General features: G+C 43.8%; 1 protein-coding gene across 1 annotated transcript in view; it reads left to right on the forward strand.

The window, feature by feature from the left end:
- DOCK5 (dedicator of cytokinesis 5) overlaps positions 1 to 20,516 on the forward strand; it is a 278,523-nt gene that overhangs the window by 117,751 nt on the left and 140,256 nt on the right. The window contains exon 7 of the mRNA XM_068973628.1: positions 379 to 475. Within this exon, the coding sequence (XP_068829729.1) occupies positions 379 to 475 (97 nt within the window). The remainder of the gene's footprint in view (positions 1 to 378; positions 476 to 20,516) is intronic.

Consider the following 20,516-nt stretch of genomic DNA (forward strand, 5'->3'; position numbering starts at 1 on the left):
GGCCCAGGTTCAGTCCCTGGTCCCGGAGCTAAGATCCCCCAAGCTATGGGGCTTAGCCAAAAAGAACAACAAAAAATACCAGAAAACAGAGCAAAACAAACAAACAAACAAAAAAGAGAAAGTAGAGGCTGGACTCCATATCCATTCCACTGTAGACACAATTCATTTTGAGAATCGTGATGTGTTAAGCTCTTTCTCTTTTCTCAGATGCTAGATGTGATAAAAATTGCCAGAGCTTCCCTAAATGGACAAGTTTTGCTTGGTTTCAAGACCAACCAGCCCCATCCCCATCTTTGAGTTCTAAGGATCATGATGTCCATCAGGAAAACCACCGACGATCCCCCTGGAGTAAAGGGAGCCTGTATCTGTTCTCTTTAGGCAGAATGAGACCGTGATTCCTGGGGAGCTCCCCCTGGTGCAAGAGCTTACCTCCACGCTGCGGGAATGGGCTGTCATCTGGCGCAAGCTGTATGTGGTGAGTTATCCCCAGGCTTGGAGCTAGTGGCACTATTCTTGGGCCCTCAGCTCATCTATTCTGCTACAAGAGGTCAACCATTCCTTAGCTCTGTATGTGGAGTGGGTGCATCTTACATGGACAGTACAATGGTTGATAACCTGCAGACTTCCATTTTCCTGGAGGAGGGTGGCTGATGATACAGGTGGTGGAGAAAGTGCCCATAAGACATTAGTATTTTTTCCAGTTGACATGCTGATTGTAAGGTTATGAGGATGACAACTGCAAATCCATCATCCTTTCTAAGTGCTTGGAAGTATTCATCGTCACAGCAGTCCTAGTCCTATAAAGTAGATGTAATTACTGCCAGTTGATCATTGGAGGGCTTCCCTGGTGGCTCAGACAGTAAAGAATCTGCCCACAGTGCAGGAGACCTAGGTTCAATCCCTGGGTCAGGAAGATCCCCTGGAGATGTGAACGTCTCCAGTATTCTTACCTGGAGAATTCCATGGACAGAGGAGCCTGGTGGGCTACCGTCCATGCAGTCCCCTAGAGTTGGACATGACTGAGCAACTAAAAATATCAGTGGAGAAATTGCAGGACATGCTCTTAGCCTTTCCACCTAACCCAGTGAATAAGCATTTGGCACTTGTCAGTGCTCAGCTATGTTGAGGGCTCCCCTGAGGGTGGCTTTCCCTACTGTGTCCAGTGTGCCTTAGCGATGCTTAAATGTGGGTCACGTTAAACCATGCTCTAAAGCGTCTTCTTTTTGAGGCCAACTCGTAGTACTGTTGATTACAATAATGGCTTGACGTCAGGATGCTAGCAGGCCAGGTCAGTGGGAAATGGCACAGAAACCAGCACGCTCACTCATAAACCATCCTCCCAAGTTGGGTGTGTGGGTTTGTAATCAAGACAAGGTAAATCTATATATTCAGTGCTCCCATTTCATTTAGTTTATGTTTTCCAATTTCTCCATCTTTTTTTTGCTGTAGTTGTTCTTTCTCGAGCTTTTACCAAGCATAGTAGAAAAGCTTTTGCATACATATATATATTTTAGAAAATTATGAATTTGTGCCTAGCTAAAAAAGTTTGACTGTAATTTTGCTGTATTTAAAGTCAAGTAAATTTAGCACTTAACAATTTATCAGGCTGGGGACATCCCTGGGGGTCCAGTGGCTAAGATTTCATACACTCAATGCAGGGGGCCTGGGTTCAGTCCCTGGTCAGGGAACTAGGTCCCACAAGCTGCAACTAACAGTTTGAATGCCATAACTAAAGATTCCATATGCAAGTCAGTATATTAGAAAAAATATTGATCAGGCTAGCCTGCTGCAGTCCATGGGGTCGCTAGGACTCAGACACGACTGAGCGACTTCACTTTCACTCTTCACTTTCATGCATTGGAGAAGGAAATGGCAACCCACTCCAGTGTTCTTGCCTGGAGAATCCCAGGGACGGGGAAGCCTGGTGGGCTGCCATCTATGGGGTCGCACAGAGTTGGACACAACTGAAGCGACTTAGCAGCAGCAGCACCTGGGGCAGCCATCTTGCAGAGACCAAGAACTCTGAGTCTCGTGGCAGCAAGGGTGCACCGGTGTCCACTTGAGGATGCTCTTTGCTCAACACTGAAATGTGCAAACACTGTTTCCTAAAGTTTCCTCTTTCCTGTAGGCTTCATGGGTAAGCGTCACTAAGTTTTGCCTTCTGTAGGTATCTTCCAGACATCCATGGCTAATAATTCTCAGCAGTGTATATTCCCTTATGTGTGAATGACATCAGTGAGGTAATGGACTCAGCTCAGTGCCTGGGAGGCAGTCTCTCTCTCTCTCTCTCTTTTTTTTTATGTGGCTATGCTCATCTTAGTCTTTGTTCAGTCATGTGTATATTCTACATTTTAAATTTCAAAGGCCAGTCTTCCTAAGTTATTGAGAGCACCTCACTCTAGACCCTCAGTACTAAAAGCAGGAATCAAACTCATCCTAGTCTAACTTCTAAGAGTTAGTGTGAGATAATTCATCTCCCAAGGCTGTGGTTGTATAGGATAGACATGCAGTAGAAATCACCAGCCCCTTCTATGGAAGAGCATGTGATTTTTCTCTGCCAGCACATCCTTCAAGGCCCCATTGAAGTCATTTTTTTCTTCATAATGTGTCTTCTAAACCCATCAATCCATAATGTTTCCTTCTGGACTGTGGGAGCACTTACTGGCAAGTCTATCTGGCCCATGGGGCACGCTGCCTTGTAATGCAAGTGATCTTTTGATCTCTTTTATGTTTTACCCAGGAGAGAGCTGACCTTTAAGTCCTTAAATCACAAGCTAGGAGAGGAGAGAGATGCTGTTTTAAGCCCTTTGATCCCCATCGATCATCTTGTCTTTCTATTGAAAACACTCTCTCATTCCAGTTAATTGATTGGTTAGTGGAAGATGTAATGAGGTTGGTGGATGGGTTAGTTCTTTAATGGATTCTTTCTGGAAATTGGTGAGTGGTGATACGGGTTAGCTGGTAAGTACTGGGAAATGAGATTTTTATAGCTGTAATATACAGCATGGGATAAACTAGACATTTCTGCTTGCTGAAAGACAACTTTCATGCTTTAGGTCATTGTCTGTGTCTAGTTCATGTCCACAGGTAATTGTGCTGAGTCTGCTGTTGACTAGAAATGGGAAGTAAGTGAGGCAGAGAGGAAGATACATGGTTCATGTATTTGGGCTTCCATATCTCTTAAGCTCTGGCTGAGGAACTTCCTCTGTGGAAATTCCACTATTTAATAGCAGAATTGGGGTTCTAAGTTGAAAGAAATCCACCCCCTCTTGGAGACCAGCATGTTTCCCATCTTCATTTGACTCTCATAAGATAATTGTTTTGTTATTTGTGAATATTTTTTGATGACTTACAGCTGCAGTTGCTTGACTAAAAGGCATCCAGTTTGGGAATCTTCATCAGTTGATAAGGCTGAGAATTTGTTCCTGCTTTTGGTAACAAAGCTCACCCATTCAGAGATGATCCATTTCATTATGGAAATCTTGGCCTTCTCCATTTTTTTCCCTGTCCCTTCCTAAAGCATTGGCAGTTCACTTCAGGCAGAATTTCTGAAATGCTTTCTTAAAAATTTGGGAGTTTGAGATGGACGTGTACACACTGTTCTTTTAAACATGGATGACCAACACCTACTGTCTAGCACAGGGAACTCTGCTCCATGTTAGGTGGCAGCCTGGATGGGAGGGGAGTTTGAGGGAGAATGGATACATGTTGTTAGTGGTCTATATCCCAATATAAAATAAAAAATTTTTTAAAGTCTTTTATGTCAAAGTAGGAAGACTCAAATAGCAAGCCTTCACTGGGAAAAAAGGAAAAGGAGCCCAGATTTATAGCTTTCAGTCCACTCCCCCAACACACTCTGAGACAAGCACGTGTGCTCACATACACATGTGCATGCACATATACACACCCCTACACTTTTACCGGTGTGTGTTTTCTGGTTCTACGTCAGTTCCTTCCATCTGTGTAAAGATAAATACAGATTTTACTAAAACGCATCAGTACTCCTATCTCTCATGCATTTTCTCCCAGTGATGATGAAACTAGGCATTCTCTCTGGTGTCTTTAAGAACATCTTAGAACGTCTGCATTTCTCTGTAACACATGTCTTAGTTCTCTTCTTTTCAGCCTCAGTTCATGAGAAAATTAGGAGGTAGATATAGTCTCTTAAGTGAGAGGAAAATGCAATCTAATAACCAGATTAAGGCCAGCCATGTAATTATTCTAGAAAGGAAAGATGTTTGTATAATTCTGGTTTCTTCTTAGCATTCAGACTGTAAGCTTATGAAATTACCATAAATATGTTTTAGTGTGGGGGGATGGCCGTGCAAGGGAAAGGGGAACCCATTCATCCAGGCAAGAAAGAAGTGGTAATTCCCACTCTTTCCCTCTTTTATCTTTGTTGTATTAATATTATTTATTGATTTTTCTTTAAATTATCTTCCTTGTGTGCTTTGGTGAAGAAGCAAGCTGTAGGGGACAGATGGGGATTAGAAATTAGGAGGCCTGCTTTCTCATCTTGGCTCTGCTGTAACTGACCCTGGTTTTAGAGCTTGAAGTCTCCATGTGTCTGCTGAATTTGAGGCCCTCTGTAAAAATGATGTAAAATGTGCCTTGCTGACTCCATAGAGTCATAAGGGTATAAAAAGATGGTGGCTGTGAAATATTGTGCAGGCAAACCATCAAGGACCCTGCAAACGTGAGCATGACTGTTTTTATTAAGGTTTTTTTTTTTTTTTTTTTACTGTGGACCATTTTTAAAGCTTTTATTGAATTTGTCACAATATTCTTTCTGTGGTTTATGTTTTGATTTTTTGGCTGCCAGTCATGTGGGATCTTAGCTCCTCGACCAGGGATCGAACGCACACCCCCTGCATTGGAAGGCCAAGTGTCAACCTCTGGACCACCAGGGAAGTTCCAAACATGAGCTTATTGATGTTCTAGCTGGAAGTAGCTGCCATCCTGGGTGTCCTCCCGTGGCACAACCTGGCTTGGCATTCCTTTGACCTGACTTGGAGACCCTGAAGCTCCTTTCTGTGTCCCACCTCCTCGCCCAAATGAAGGCCACTTCCTTTGGCTTGTGTTGTCCTCTTAGGTGGTGTGGCCTTGAGCTCTCAGTAACCAGGCTACGTGTCTCTCCCCATAGAATTGTGTGCCTCCTTAGCTTAGGTTCCAGTCCTGAGGCAGAGATCTTTCCAGAAAGGAAAGGGGGAGCATGCCAGTGCATCATGCAAATTTACTGCAGTTTCTGGTGAGCTTTGCCTGCACTGCTGATCCTCAGTGGGAGCCGGTGTGCTGGGTGTGTTTTCAGCGCCTGAACAGGGAAGGAGGAGGGAGCATGGTGAAGGAGGAAGTTGTTGCCTGGTAAAATGGCGACACTGGGGACACTGGGGCAGACAGAGGGCCGTTTCTTATATTTGACTTGCTGGGAATTCCCTGGTGGTCCAGTGGGTAGGACTCTACGCTTTCACTGTTGCAGGCCTGGGTTCAGTCCCTGGTCAGAGAACTATGATCCCATAAGCTGCATGACATGGCCAGGAAAAAAAAAGTTCTGACTTGCTACCTTTGTTTGGTTGCTAAGTCATGTCTGACTCTTAATGCAGCTCCATGGACTGTAGCCCACCAGGCTTTTCTGTCCATGGGATTTCCCAGCAAGAATACTGGAGCAGGTTGCCATTTTCTGCTCCCTTGCTTGGTATATGTACTTTTATTATATTCAGAAAAAATAACAAACCTGATAATGCAAACAAATGCAAACAAAAAGAACAGATTCTGAGAGCAGAGATTTTGATTCATGGTGTTCCACTGGTGGATTTTACAAACGAGGGCAAGTCCTTTGACCTCCTAAATTTTCTTTTCTTCGGCCTCAGTGGTAATTATATATTATACGTGCGTTGCAGATTGGCTGTAGAATTCAAAAGGAAAAATCTGTGTGGAACTCCTGGGACAGTGCCGGCATCTTGTGGGCAAGATGTCACAGCCTCTGACTGACTCCCCGTTTAGAACACTGCTTCATGAAAGAGTTGATTCATGATGAAGGGATCCACATGGAATTTTGCCCTGAAGTAGTATAAGGGTGTGTCTGCCACCTACCCCATGGGTTCCCTTCCAGCCACAGGGTTACTCAGCTACATTAGGTGAATAGTATTTCATCTTTTATTTTCTGTGGCCTCTCAGGATCTTTCGGGTTTTCTCTAGCCGAGGAAAGTAGATCCAGTGAGCTGAACTTTGGTTTCTTTTCCTTCTTCCGTGCTCCGTATGAGTTCGCCCAGATAGAAGGGTGGACTCCTGTGCATTGAAAAACTTGTACATGACAGATGGATATAATATCTTAAGTGTACTTTTCTAGTGACAACCCAGTTACACTTTCTGAATATGCACAAATCTCTATCCCACCTTCCAAATGTCCTGTTTTCTCAACTTAAAATCAGGTCTTGAAAACTGACAAGTTAGATTGTATTTTTTAACGAGTGTTATTTACTTATTTAATTTTTGGCCACACTCTGCAGCATGTGGGATCCTAGTTCCCTGATTAGGGATCAAACCGGAGTCCCCCATCCCCCCTGCACTAGAACGCAAGGTCCCAACCACTAGACGGCCAAGGAATTCTCTAGAGTATATTTGTGTGGGTGTTGGGGTCAAACTTTTTTTCAGACAGACTGTCCCAGGAATTGTGAGATGTTTGGTCATCATAAACACATCTCTCACCTCACCCTGAGATTAAGTACTGTTTCCCACCTTCCGATTGGAGAAATGGTTTGGTAAGGTTCGATCAGCCAAATTGTTTTGTTCATACAAGTTGAGACTGAACCTGATCCGATTCTCTTATGGGAAAGAGATCATAAAAGAGCCTGGTGGTGGAACGTGGTTAATAGGTCTTATTGAATCAAAGGAATTTAATTGCTAAAATGTACTCTGTTGATACGGGCTTTCCTGGTGGCTTAGTGGTAAAGAATCTGCCTGCCAATGCAAGAGACATGGGTCGATCTCTGGTCCAGGAAGATTCCCAGGAAATGGAAATGACAACCCACCCCAGTATTCTTGCTTAGGAAATCCCATGAACAAAGGAGCCTAGCAGGCTACAGTCCATGGGGCCACAAAGAGTCGGACACAACTTAGCAACTAAACAACAGCTTCATTGATGAGACTTCTCTGGTCTAGTGGTTAAGACTCTGAATTCACTTCTGGGAACAGGGGTTCATCCCTGGTCAGGGAATTAAGATCCTGTATGTTGCATGGCACAGCCAATAAAAATATTAAAATAAAAATTTAATAAAATGTTCTTTGTTAAAAGTATTGGTCTCCTCTCATTGAAAATTTGCCAGCCAAATAGAACCTAGGGCCAGCATCTGCTGGATCATCAAAAAAGCAAAAGAGTTCCAGAAGAACATCTACTTTTGCTTTATTGACTACGCCAAAGCCTTTGACTGTGTGGATCACAACAAACTATGGAAAATTCTGAAAGAGATGGGAATCCCAGACCACCTTACCTGCCTCCTGAGAAATCTGTATGCAGATCAAGAAGCAACAGTTAGAAATGGACATGGAACAAAAGACTGGTTCCAAATTGGGAAAGGAGTACGTAAAGGCTGTTTATTGTCACCCTGCTTATTTAACTTGTATGCAGAGTGCATCATGAGAAATGCTGGACTGGGTGAAGCACAAGCTGGAATCAAGATTGCTGGGAGAAATATCAATAACCTCAGATATGCAGATGACACCACCCTTATGGCAGAAAGCGAAGAAGAACTAGAGAGTCTCTTGATGAAAGTGAAAGAGCAGAGTGAAAAAGTTAGCTTAAAACTGAAAACATTTAGAAAACTAAGATCATAGCATCTGGTTCCATTACTTCATGGCCAATAGATGGGGAAACAGTGACAGACTATTTTTTGGGGCTCCAAAATCACTGTAGATGGTGATTGCAGCCATGAAATTAAGAGAGGCTTGCTCCTTGGAAGAAGAGTTATGACCAACCTAGACAGCATATTAAAAAGCAGAGATATTACTTTGCCAACAAAGGTCCATCTAGTCAAAGCTATGGTTTTTCCAGTAGTCATGTATGGATGTGAGAGTTGGACCATAAAGAAAGCTAAGCACCAAAGAATTGATACTTTTGAACTGTAGTGTTGGAGAAGACTCTTGTCAGTCCCTTGGACTACAAGGAGATCCAACCGGCCCATCCTAAAGGAAATCAGTGCTGAATATTCATCAGAAGGACTGATGCTGAAGCTGAAACTCCAGTACTTTGGCCACCTGATGTGAAGAACTGACTCCTTGGAAAAGACCCTGATTCTGGGAAAGATTGAAGGCGAGAGGAGAAGGGGACGACAGAGGATGAGATGGATGGCATTACCGACTTGATGAGCGTGAGTTTGAGGAAGCTCTGGGAGTTGGTGATGGACACGGAAGCCTGGCGTTCTGCAGCCCATGGTGTCACAAACAGCTGGACATGAATGAGTGACTGAACGGAACCAGACCCACTCCCATAATATACATTTTAAGATATCAGGATGAGTCAGAAGGTTTTCAGGAAGGAGAAACTGTTCTCAAGCCGGATACATTGTTGTTATATAGTCCCTATTACAGAGTTTAAACTGATTTGTCTGTTTTCTAATCATCAGTTCTGGGTTTATAGAAAAAAAGGAATGTAGAGGGAAAAAAAAGGGGGTTGTCCTTTCTTCCTCCTTGAGAACCCCAGTCCCCTTTCTTCTACTTGGAGAACCTGGACTTCTTATCAATCTGCCTAGGAATTGACTCTGTCTCTCCCCCCTTTTCTTTCAGTAGAATTATGATGCCAAGGGAAATGGGCATCGTTTTCATTCCATAACTGCTTCTTGGTTCCTAAATTGTTGAGGCAGCATATTCTCCTGACCCTCATATTGAGGGTCTCCATTCCAGTGGCAAGTAATAGTTGGAGGAGGTTGTGGCACTCGTAGGAGTCTGGACAACCATGTGTAACTTAAAAGCTTTCAAACGGTTAGAAACAAATCCAGTTACACAGTTAGAGATACAGGGAGCAAACAGTAGAAAGAGAACAATTACAATTATTACAGTTAAGACAGTTTTCCACTGTGGGGAGCTAGTTAATGTTTCGCAAAGTGAGGTGACAGGCTTTGGGAGAATCCATAAACCTGAATCATCTTATTCATGTGTTTAGTAAAGTGAGTAACTTTAGTACTCATATCTGTTATATCTGTACAGCATTGGGTGTGAATAATGGCACAAGTCCCTCCTTATGCAGCCGTTAGAATATCTAAGGCCAATCTGTTTTGTAAAACCACCTTTTTAATTTGTATTTGTTCAGCATTAAGGGCTGAAAGTTAAGAGCATCAACTTGTAGTATAACATCTCATCTGTAGTTCCCAGAGAGGGAATGAATGAGTATTGTAGCCAGATGATCATACTAGTGAAATACAGATTTTGCCCAAGAAGCTTTAAGGTGTGGCAGATTAATAGGTTTCTCTGGAAGCTCTGAAAATAAGAAGCTATGAATAAAAGTTAGACCTGGGGTGCATCTTCCTATCCAGCCAGGGGTAAGCCACACCCATAGGTATGAGCCACATATCCAGTAGGTCCCGTTTGGAGCAAACCAGTGTGACTGAGGGATCCAGTCCCAATCAGTTCCTGGCCAGGCAAGAGGAGGACCTAAACTGGGTTTGGAAAACACAGGAGTGATTGCATTGTATATTTCCTGAGGCAAATATCCCAGTTGTTTCCAATCATTGTAATTAAGTTGGCTAACTTCTCAGGATGGCTCTATTTGTTCCCAGCATATAGGAGCATTAGATAGTACGTGTCCCTTTTCAGGAGTTAGCCATATGACCTCATCCCATATTTGATAAACATCAGGTAGAAAACCACCATATCTAGACCAATATACTTTCTTATTTGCAGCAGAATAGTCATTAAACCAAGTTAAAATATAATCAAAATAAAAGTTACATTATGTCCATAGTTGCATCAGTCTGTCTTAGGATTGTTAGATGTCATCAGATCAAGAAGAGGAGTCACATATGCTTGTTGTTGGTGAAGGTATTCTCAGAGTTGAAGAAAGTCCTTTCCTTGAAGTGGAGAAACTCACCTTGGGAAGTCTTCAGTTGATCAGGAGGGGAGTGCTCCGCAGACACAGCAATTAGACTGATTGTGGAATGCAGCGTAGGAATGAGCCCAGGACAGGAAGGCATTGTCTTGAGGGTCAAACGGCAGATGTCAGGACTCCAGGAGTCAGCAGAAGCAAGCCCACCTAGATTCTCAGGCCTATTTTGGTTCCTGGCTCAACAGCGGCTTGTTTGATAAAAAGGCTGATTCAGGTGTTAACCTCCCAGTAATGTCTTTTGAAAAGCTGAAAGCTGAGTCACACAGTAAATTTTAAGGCTTCCGGATCTATGACAATGTCTGTGTAGGGAAACAGTCTGTCATAGAGACAGTCCCTTCTTAGGAGCAGTTTTAGCGCCCATTGAAGCTACAGGTAAAACTTTAAAACCAACTCTCTTGTGTTTCCTGAGTTAACTTATGCAGATGTCTCTTAATAATGTCATTAGCTTTTTTCTGCCTTTCCTGATGATTGGGGTCTCCAGTAACAGTGTAAGTTATATTCTATTCCTAGAGCTTTTGATACCCCTTGAGTTACTGCAGCTTTAAAGCTGGAGCATTGTTGCTCCGAACTTCAGAGTTTAAGATCCCACTTACATCATGAGAAGTCAGTACAGAAAAATTTCGCCCATTAATAAACTTATGAGCTTTAGGTATTAGCAAAACAATAGTAACAATTACCCTTAAGTAATGTGGCCATAGCCTTTGTTTTCAGTAACAAAGAAACGAAACTATGAGCCTGTTGGCAAGCTCAAAGTTGGAGCCTACAAGAGAGCAGTTTGAAGAGCCTTAAAGCCTTAAGAGTAACTAGACACCAAACCAGTTTGTTGGTTTGGGCCTGCTGAGTCTCAGTTACAAGTTTATATAAAGGCCAGGCAAATTCCCCATAACATGGGATCCAAATGTGGCAGTAGCCTGTAATGCCCAAGAATCGTTTCAGTTGTCTTGAACTCATAGGTAGAGGATTATCTAATATAGGTTTAACTCTAGAAAACATCCTTCAAATCAATGATTGAAAAATATTTGGCTTGTCCAGACAGCCCCATTACGGTAGTGGATCAGGAGGAAAGCAGACCAGGGGCTTTAGTGAGCAGAAAGTTGCCCCAGTGTCCAAAAGAAAATCGACTTGTTGCAGGAAGAGGGACCCCTTCCAGGGCCCGAAACTGGGCTCTTGTCTAACACTCGGAAATAAATTGTCCGAGGAGACACATGTGCTGACAAAGCAAGAGATTTTATTGGGAAAGGGCATCCGGAAGGAGAGCAGTAGGGTAAGGGAACCCAGGAGAACTGCTCTGCCACGTGGCTCGCAGTGTCGGGCTTTATGGTGATGGGATTAGTTTCCAGGTGGTCTTTGACCAATCACTATAATTCAGAGTCTGTCCTGGTGGCACGCACATCGCTCAGCCAAGATGGATGCTAACGAGAGGGATTCTGGGAAGTGGATGGACACACGGTGTCTCCTTCAGACCTTTCCCGAACTCTTCCTGTTGGTGGTGGCTTATTAGTTCCGTATTCCTTATCAGGATCTCCTGTCATAAAACAACTCATGCAGATGGTTACTATGGTACCTGGCCACAGTGGGCGGTTTCAATCAGTGTGCTTCCTCTAACGTGGACGGAGGAGCCTGGTGGGCTACAGTCCACGGGGTTGCAAAGAGTTGGACACGACTGAGCGACTTCACTTTCACTTTCTTTTCCCCTAACAGACTGATTGGCCCTGCACAGATATGATACCCGGGGTTAGGATGGGAGCTTGTGTGGGGACTCCTGGACACCTTCAGTCCCGATTGTCTTGAGAGTCTGATGCCTGGGGCCTACACCTAGGAGGGCAGTCTCTTCTCCGGGATGGTCCTTTGCAGACAGGACATGGAGCCAGGGGTGGCTTAGATGCCTGAGGGCAATCTCCCTCTTTCCACAGTAATAACAAGTCCGTCCCTTTTCACCTGGGTCCCTCTGGGCATTTTTCTCAGGCTGTTTCGGAGCAGGTCTAACAGCCTTTGTTGGGGCTTCAGTCTTTTGCCTGGTTCTTTTTTGCCTCTTATTTTCCTCCTTATATTCTCTGCCATAATATACCATCCGAGCTAGCTGTAACAGTTTTCCTAAAGACTGATTTGGTCCAACGGCTGTTTTTGTAACTTACAGCAGGTATCTGGAGCTGACTGAGGGAGAAATCTGTCTTTTAAGATCATTACTCCTCTGTACTTTCAGGATTGACATCAGTAAACTTGTGGAGAGCCTCCTGTATTCTATACTAGGAGTTTATCAGGAATTTCCTTCTCTCCCTGTTCTATGTCAGCCAACTGAGCGTAAAGTCTTAGCATGTGCTTACTAAAGTCTTACAAGAATACATCTGGCAAAGTGGCTCTATTATGGGAACTGTTTGGCTCCCGGTAGGAAGGAGGGCTATTTAATGTTCTTCTTTCCCCTTGTCTCATGTTCAAACCATTCATCTCCAAAAGTAGTAGCTTCTCCCAAAACTCACGCTCTCAAGTCATGAGTCAGCATCTGTCCCAAGACACGCATTACATCTCACCAAGTAATGCCATAAAGTAAAGTTAGTTCCATAAAGGCTTCTCTATACTTTTCAGTTCAGTTGCTCAGTTGTGTCTGACTCTTTGCAACACCATGGACTGCAGCATGCCAGGCCTCCCTGTCCATCACCAACTCCCGGAGTTTACTCAAACTCATGTCCTTTGAGTCATTGATACCATCCAACCATCTCATCCTCTGTCATCCCCTTCTCCTCCGACCTTCAGTCTTTCCCAGCATCAGGGTCTTTTCAGATGAGTCAGTTCTTCGCATCAGGTGGCCAAAGTATTGGAGTCTCAGCTTCAACATCAGTCCTTCCAATGAATATTCAGGACTGATTTCCTTTAGGATGAACTGGTTGGATCTCCTTGTAGTCCAAGGGACTCTCAAGAGTCTTCTCCAACACCACAGTTCAAAAGCATCAATTCTTTGGTGCTCAGCTTACTTTATGGTCCAACTCTCATATCCATACATGACTACTGGAAAAACCATAGCCTTGACTAGACGGACCTATGTTGGCAAAGTAATGTCTCTGCTTTGCAATATGCTGTCTAGGTTGGTCATAACTTTTCTTGCAAGGAACAAGTGTCTTTTAAAATTTCATGGCTGCAATCATCATCTGCAGTGATTTTGGAGCCCCCCAAAAATAAAGTCTGCCACTGTTTCCCCATCTATTTGCCATGAAGTGATGGGACCAGAGGCGGTGATCTTAGTTTTCTCAATGTTGAGCTTTAAGCCAACTTTTTCACTCTCCTCTTTCACTTTCATCAAGAGGCTCTTTAGTTATATACTTTTCTGAATCTTCTAAATAGTCTCGACCACAATTGGTACTGTTTGAATTTCTACTGAGACTGAGGCAACCCCTACTGGAAGCGTGCCCTGATTCTCAGTCTATTCAGTTGCGAGCCCCAGATGAAGGGGCAAAGTAAGAGAACAGGAGGCAGCTGAAGGTTTCACACCCAAATCTGCACCCTTAGGACATAAGTCTGGCATGTCTCTCAGAGAGATAAAGAGCGACACATGTCACTTCTGCTCATTTCTTTTCTATGGAACTGGTCTAGTTGTAAAATGGTATCATAATTGAGAGACCATTTAACAGGCCAGTGCTTCCTGTCTTCCAAAGGATACCGTGGCCATTTAGTATCAAAGAAGATCAGGCATGTCTTTTTAAGTTCTGGGGATCCAATTTGTCCCAGCTTTTTTTTTTTCTTTTAATACATTTTAAAGGAGTGGTTTTGGAACTGTTAGCTCGCATGTGTAAGAGAGAAAAAAGCAGCATCCACAGATGTGGCTTCTTTCCAACAGAAGTGTCCTTCCCTGCTCTAGATGGGGGTGTAGACAGACTCTCCATCAAAGCTTTCCATCCCTGGTCGGACTTGGTCTGTCCCTTAACAACAACAGGCATCTTACTCGTCCCTCCTGGTTCTACCACCAGGGCGGGGTGGGGATGCACCAGGGGTAGACCTGATGGCACCCCAGACTGACTTAATTTCATACACCAAAACCTTTGATGTGCCCTTTTTTCTGATGCCACCTGGGGTGGAGCAGAGTAACTTTCCCGGACTGTTTCGCAAGCTGTGCCTTCTAGGGGAGGGATCCATCTTATGTATGCCCGTGCCCATTCTTGAGTACAGTCCTGACCTCAGTAGAAGTGGTGAGTCATTGCCACATCCTATAGCAAAAGAGGTGGTGGAAGGTTGGCTAGTGAGGAACAAGTGATTTTTGTCCTCAAGCTACGAGGACCAATCCTTCCGGTTCATTTCCAGAGTTTTCACAAAAGGGTATCTAAGGAATTGAGACAGAAGCCACCAGAGAGCCTCCGCTGGTCCATTGAGAGCTAGCGCTGCCAAAGGAGGAAGCCCACCGCATCTCCAGTCTGAGAGCTAGCACTACCAAAGGAGGAAGCCCACTGCATTTCCAGTCTGAGCAGATCCTGCAGTTCCCAGTCTGTGTCCTCATAAACCTCACGGTCACCAGCAGTGCTTCTACCCATATAGATAGGAGGCACAACCATGACAAAGACTCACTTTCAGGTTGCTGGCCCTTGAGGCAGGCAGCCAGGCTAGTAACCTCTAGCCTGAGAGTCATTCCTGGAGCTAGAGTTCCACCTCTCTCCATACGGGCTCCTAGGAACTTTCTAGCAAGGCTTGCCTAGTCTACCAAGGCTTGCCTAGTCTAACAAGGCTAAGTGCTTCCATACATGGGGTTTCTAAGTAAAAGTACACAATAACAGCATGGGTCACAAGTCCCTTGTGAGTCTATGATCCAACAGATTAAGTTAGTAGTTCTAATTCCCCACGCGATTATGAAGTGGTAAAAGAGACCAGGAAAAGCTGACCGAGAAAGGAAAGTTCAGTCCACATGCTTCGCCCGTTTCTGACTGCTCCCCTCGAAGGGATATTGGGCGTCTCTTGTCATTGGCAGGTTGGTTAAAACCCCGATAAGGCTCCCCCTTTTGGTGCTGCCTTCAGTCATTATGAGGCACTGGGAAACCGAAGAGCAGGGCTCGGTGTTCCCTTCACACAGGGCGTGTCATTCATTCACGCAAGCACACGGTAGAGTTAGTAAAGTAAATCAGAAAACGTGTACTGAGAAAGCTGAGAGGCTAGAGCTCTGAGTGTTCTTCCTTTGTCCTGAAGATCCCAGACAAGCCCCCAGGATGATAGCTTACTGTGAATGATGTTGGATTTGTGATCTCCAAAGAAAAGATCTAACTTCGGATCCAGGACCCAGGCTTGATCACTTAAGAGCTTTGGTGTAGCAGAGTTTGATTAAAGTAGGAAAAGGGACAGAGAAAGGGTGTGACATAGACATCAAAAGAGGGACGGAGAGTGCCCCCCTCGCTGGTGTTAGCAAGCGAGTTATATACTTTTTAATTAATTATTACAATAAATCAAAAGAATGTCTCAAGTTTGTGAAAATTTTACCAGACCCACTCCCACAGTTTACATTTTGAGATAACAGGATTAAAACTTAACAATAGAAATATCCTACCAGACCCATTCCCATAATATACATTTTAAGATATCAGGATTAGTCAGAAGGTTTCAGGAAGGAGAAACTGTCCTCAAGCAGGATACATTGTTGTTGTATAATGCCTAGTTCAGTTCAGTCGCTCAGTCATGTCTGACTCTTTGCTACCCCATGAATCGCAGCATGCCAGGCCTCCTTGTCCATCACCAACTCCCAGAATTCACTCAGACTCATGTCCATCGAGTCGGTGATGCCATCCAGCCATCTCATCCTCTCTTGTCCCCTTCTCCTCCTGCCCGCAGTCCCTCCCAGCATTAGAGTCTTTTCCAGTAAGTCAACTCTTCGCATGAGGTGGCCAAATATTGGAGTTTCAGCTTTAGCATCAGTCCTTCCAGTGAATACCCAGGACTGATCTCCTTTAAGATGGACTGGTTGGATCTCCTTGCAGTCCAAGGGACTCTCAAGAGTCTTCTCCAACACTACAGTTCAAAAGCATTAATTCTTCGGTGCTCAGCTTTCTTTATAGTCCAACTCTCACATCCATACATGACCACTGGATAAACCATAGCCTTGACTAGACGGACCTTTGTTGGCAAAGTAATATCTCTGCTTTTGAATATGCTGTCTAGGTTGGTCATAACTTGCCTTCCAAGGAGTAAGCGTCTTTTAGTTTTATGGCTGCAGTCACCATCTGGAGTGATTTTGGAGCCACCCCCCACCCCAAATAGATTCAGCCACTGTTTCCCCATCTATTTCCCATTAAGTGATAGGACCAGATGCCATAATCTTGGTTTTCTGAATGTTGAGCTTTAAGCCAACCTTTTCACTCTCCTCTTTCACTTTCATCAAGAGCGTTTTAGTTCCTCTTCACTTCCTGCCATAAGGGTGGGTGTCATCTGCATGTCTGAGGTTATTGATATTTCTCCTGGCAATCTTGATTCCAGCTTGTGCTTCTTCCAGCCCAGCGTTTCTCATGATGTACTCTGCATATAAGTTAAATGAGCAGAGTGACAATATACAGCCTTGATGTATTCCTTTTCCTATTTGAAACCAGTCTGCTGTTCCATGTCCAGTTTTAACTGTTGCTTCCTGACCTGCATATAGGTTTCTCAAGAGGCAGGTCAGGTGGTCTGGTATTCCCATCTCTTTCAGGATTTTCCACAGTTTATTGTGATCCACACAGTCAAAGGCTTTGGCATAGTCAATAAAGCAGATATAGATGTGTTTCTGGAACTCTCTTGCTTTCCCCATGATCCAGCAGATGTTGGCAATTTGATCTCTGGTTCCTCTGCCTTTTCTAAGACCAGGTTGAACGTCTGGAAGTTCATGGTTCATGTATTGCTGAAGCCTGGCTTGGAGAATTTTGAGCATTACTTTACTAGCATGTGAGATGAGTGCAATTGTGTGGTAGCTTGAGCATTCTTTGACATTGCCTTTTCTTTGGGACTGGAATGAAAATTGACATTTTCCAGTCCTGTGGCCATTGCTGAGTTTTCCAAATTTGCTGGCATATCGAATGCAGCACTTTCACAGCATCATCTTTCAGGATTTGAAATAGCTCAACTGGAATTCCATCACCTCCACTAGCTTTGTTTGTAGTGATCCTTTCTAAGGTTTACTTGACTTCACATTCCAGGATGTCTGGCTCTAGGTGAGTGATCACACCATCGTGATTATCTGGGTCAGGAAGCTCTTTTTTGTACAGTTCTTCTGTGTATTCTTGCCACCTCTTCTTAATATCTTTTGCTTCTGTTAGGTCCAGACCATTTCTGTCCTTTATCGTGCCCATCTTTGCATGAAATTTTCCCTTGGTAACTCTAGTTTTCTTGAAGAGGTCTCTAGTCTTTCCCATTTTGTTGTTTTCCTCTATTTCTCTGCATTGATCGCTGAGGAAGGCTTTCTTATCTCTTCTTGCTATTCTTTGGAACTGTGCATTCAGATGCTTATATCTTTCCTTTTCTCCTTTGCTTTTCGCTTCTCTTCTTTTTACAGCTATTTGTAAGGCCTCCCCAGACAGCCATTTTGCCTTTTTGCATTTCTTTTCCATGAGAGTGGTCCTAATCCCTTTCTCCTGTACAATGTCAGGAACCTCCATCCATAGTTCTTCAGGCACTCTGTCATCAGGTCTAGTCCCTTAAATCTATTTCTCACTTCCACTGTATAATCATAAGGGATTTGATTTAGGTTATCCCTGAATGGTCTGTTGGTTTTCCCCACTTTCTTCAATTTAAGTTTGAATTTGGCAATAAGGAGTTCGTGATCTGAACCACAGTCAGCTCCCGGTCTTGTTTTTGCTGACTGTAGAGAGTTTAAACTGAATTGTTTGTTGTGTAATCATCAATTCTGAGTTTAAAGAAAAAAAAAGTTTTGTGTGACTTAAGGAATATAGAGGGAAAAAAAAGCCTTTGTCCTTTCCTCTTCCTTGAAAATTCCAGACCCCTATCTCCTCCTTGAGAACCCCAAACCCTTTCTCCTCAGAACCCTGAACTTCGTATCAGTCTGCCTAGGAGTTGACTTCCTTAGTACTTAAGCTGGTCTCATGATTGAAACTGACATCTGATCACTTAGTCCCAAAGGACAGAAAATTCCTATAAAAACCTTTGTCCTGGTGTCAGAGTTCTGTATCTGTGGGTCACAAGCCCTGTTTCAGTGTGTGGCTCTCGTGAGAGGCAAGAGGAGGTGGGATGATGCCCAGAACAGGGTAGAGGGGGTGCTTTGGGTATTTTTCCAGTTTTGTTTTCCTCTGGCTTTGGTACCTGGCTTTTAGAATTTCTTGCATTGCTTCCAGAGGCAAAAACTTCCTTTTACTGGAATTCCTTTAAAAACTGAGCTTTCGCTAGCCAGGCTGTCTGCTTGTCTGACAGAGAGAAAGCACTAGCCGGAGTGGGAAGGTGTGGTTCCCGTCTTCCCAGAACTGAGGGTCGGTGCAGCACAGTACACAGAGAGACCTGGATACCATCCTGGATCCCACGGGGTCCAGATACTCGGGAAAGACATGAGATTCATTTTGAAGGGCTATTATTATATGGGGGCAATTTGATATGGAGCCACCCCAGTGTGTGAATACATCAGAGTGAGATGGTCAGATATAGTTAAACAGGAAGTTGCTTAGAGGAGTAATTGAATCTAGTATCTCAGCCATAGACTCCAAGACGCTTATCCTGGGGAACGGATCTCAGTGCTGGTCCCCTTATTTTACGGATGGTCATATCCCAGAGGGAATAATTTGTTCAAAGTCACTTAGCAAGTTGGTCATTAAATTAAAGATAGAAACTAAGTAAGTTCCTGTACTTCCAGCAAAGAACATTTACATGGAAGAGGAGAGGCTGGTGAGCAGAGGAAATACTGATTCTTTTGCAGAGGGAGAGATGAAGTAGAAGGCCAGAGAAGAGGCTTTTGACTGTGGTCTGCATTCTTTGGGAAAGAAGATGGAGAATAGAATCTGGGTTTTCTGACACCCATTGTCTCCATGACCCCAGAATGTCTAATTTACTCAATGGATGTTTTCTGTATTCCTGTTACTATTGAAGACAAAGCTGTTTTTCTTTTCTGCCTGTCACTCTGACTTTAATCTCCAGAAATTCTTTTTTTTTGAATATATGATTTGTATTGGAGGTGGCTCAGTGGTAAAGAAGCCGCTTGCCCTTGCAGGAGATACGGGTCTGATCCCTGGGTCACGAAGATCCCATGGAGAAGGAAAAGGCAACCTGCTTCAGTATTCTTGCCTGGGAAATTCCACGGACAGAGGAGCCTGGCAGGCTGCAGTCCATGGGGTTGACGAGTCGGACCCGATTTAGTGACTAAATAACAAGAAGAATAGCTGTGTAATTGATTTACAATGTTGTGTTAGTTCAGATGTACAGCAAAGTGAATCAGTTATATATATACACATATACCCACACTTTTAGATTCTTTCCCCATATAGGTCACAACAGCATTGAGTAGCATTCTCTGTTCTATACAGTAGGTCCTTATTAGTTATCTATTATATATATAGTAGTGTTTATATGGGAGAAGGCAATGGCACCCCACTCCAGTACTCTTGCCTGGAAAATCCCATGGACGGAGGAGCCTGGTAGGCTGCAGTCCATGGGGTCACTAAGAGTCAGACATGACTGAGCGACTTCACTTTCACTCTTCACTTTCATGCATTGGAGAAGGAAATGGCAACCCACTCCAGTGTTCTTGCCTGGAGAATCCCAGGGACGGGGGAGCCTGATGGGCTGCCATCTATGGGGTCACACAGAGTCGGACATGACTGAAGCGACTTAGCAGCAGCAGCAGCAGTGTTTATATGATAGTCCCAATCTCCCAGTTTATCCCTTCTCTTCTCCCTGTACCCCCAGGTAACCATAAGAATCATAAAAAGATACCCAGAATAGAAATGTAAAAAGTGAAACCTCAAAGATCACCAAGAGGGAGACGTTTTCAGCAAACGCAGAAATATCTATACTGTCTGGTTGGAGGAATATTTAGATTTCTCTATTTTGTGTAGCTCGACAACTAAGGAGAACCTACTGTGTTGCTCAGAGCTTTCTACTCAGTGCTCCGTGGTGACCTAAATGGGAGGGAAATCCTAATGGGATGTATGTATATGTATAACTGACTCACTTTGCTATGCAACAGAACGTAACATAGCATTATAGAGCAACTACAATAAAAATCAATTTTAAAAAGTTCCTTGAACTGAAACCAGGGTGTCATTTTAAGTCCGAGGTGTCACAGTTTGCTTTTCGTTCACTCCTGTGTCCAGACTTGTGCTGACTTTTGCAGGGAGGATCAAAGACATTATTAAACACATTCCTTGCCCTCCTGAATTATGTGACAATGTGCGTGTGTGCACCCAGTCACTCAGTTGTGTCGGACTCTTTGTGACCCCTTGGACTGTATGAAGCCCCCCAGGCTTCTCGGTCCATGGAATTCTCC

Source organism: Capricornis sumatraensis, chromosome 6, assembly GCF_032405125.1.
Source record: "Capricornis sumatraensis isolate serow.1 chromosome 6, serow.2, whole genome shotgun sequence".
In the NCBI taxonomy this organism is placed as follows: Eukaryota; Metazoa; Chordata; class Mammalia; order Artiodactyla; family Bovidae; genus Capricornis; species Capricornis sumatraensis.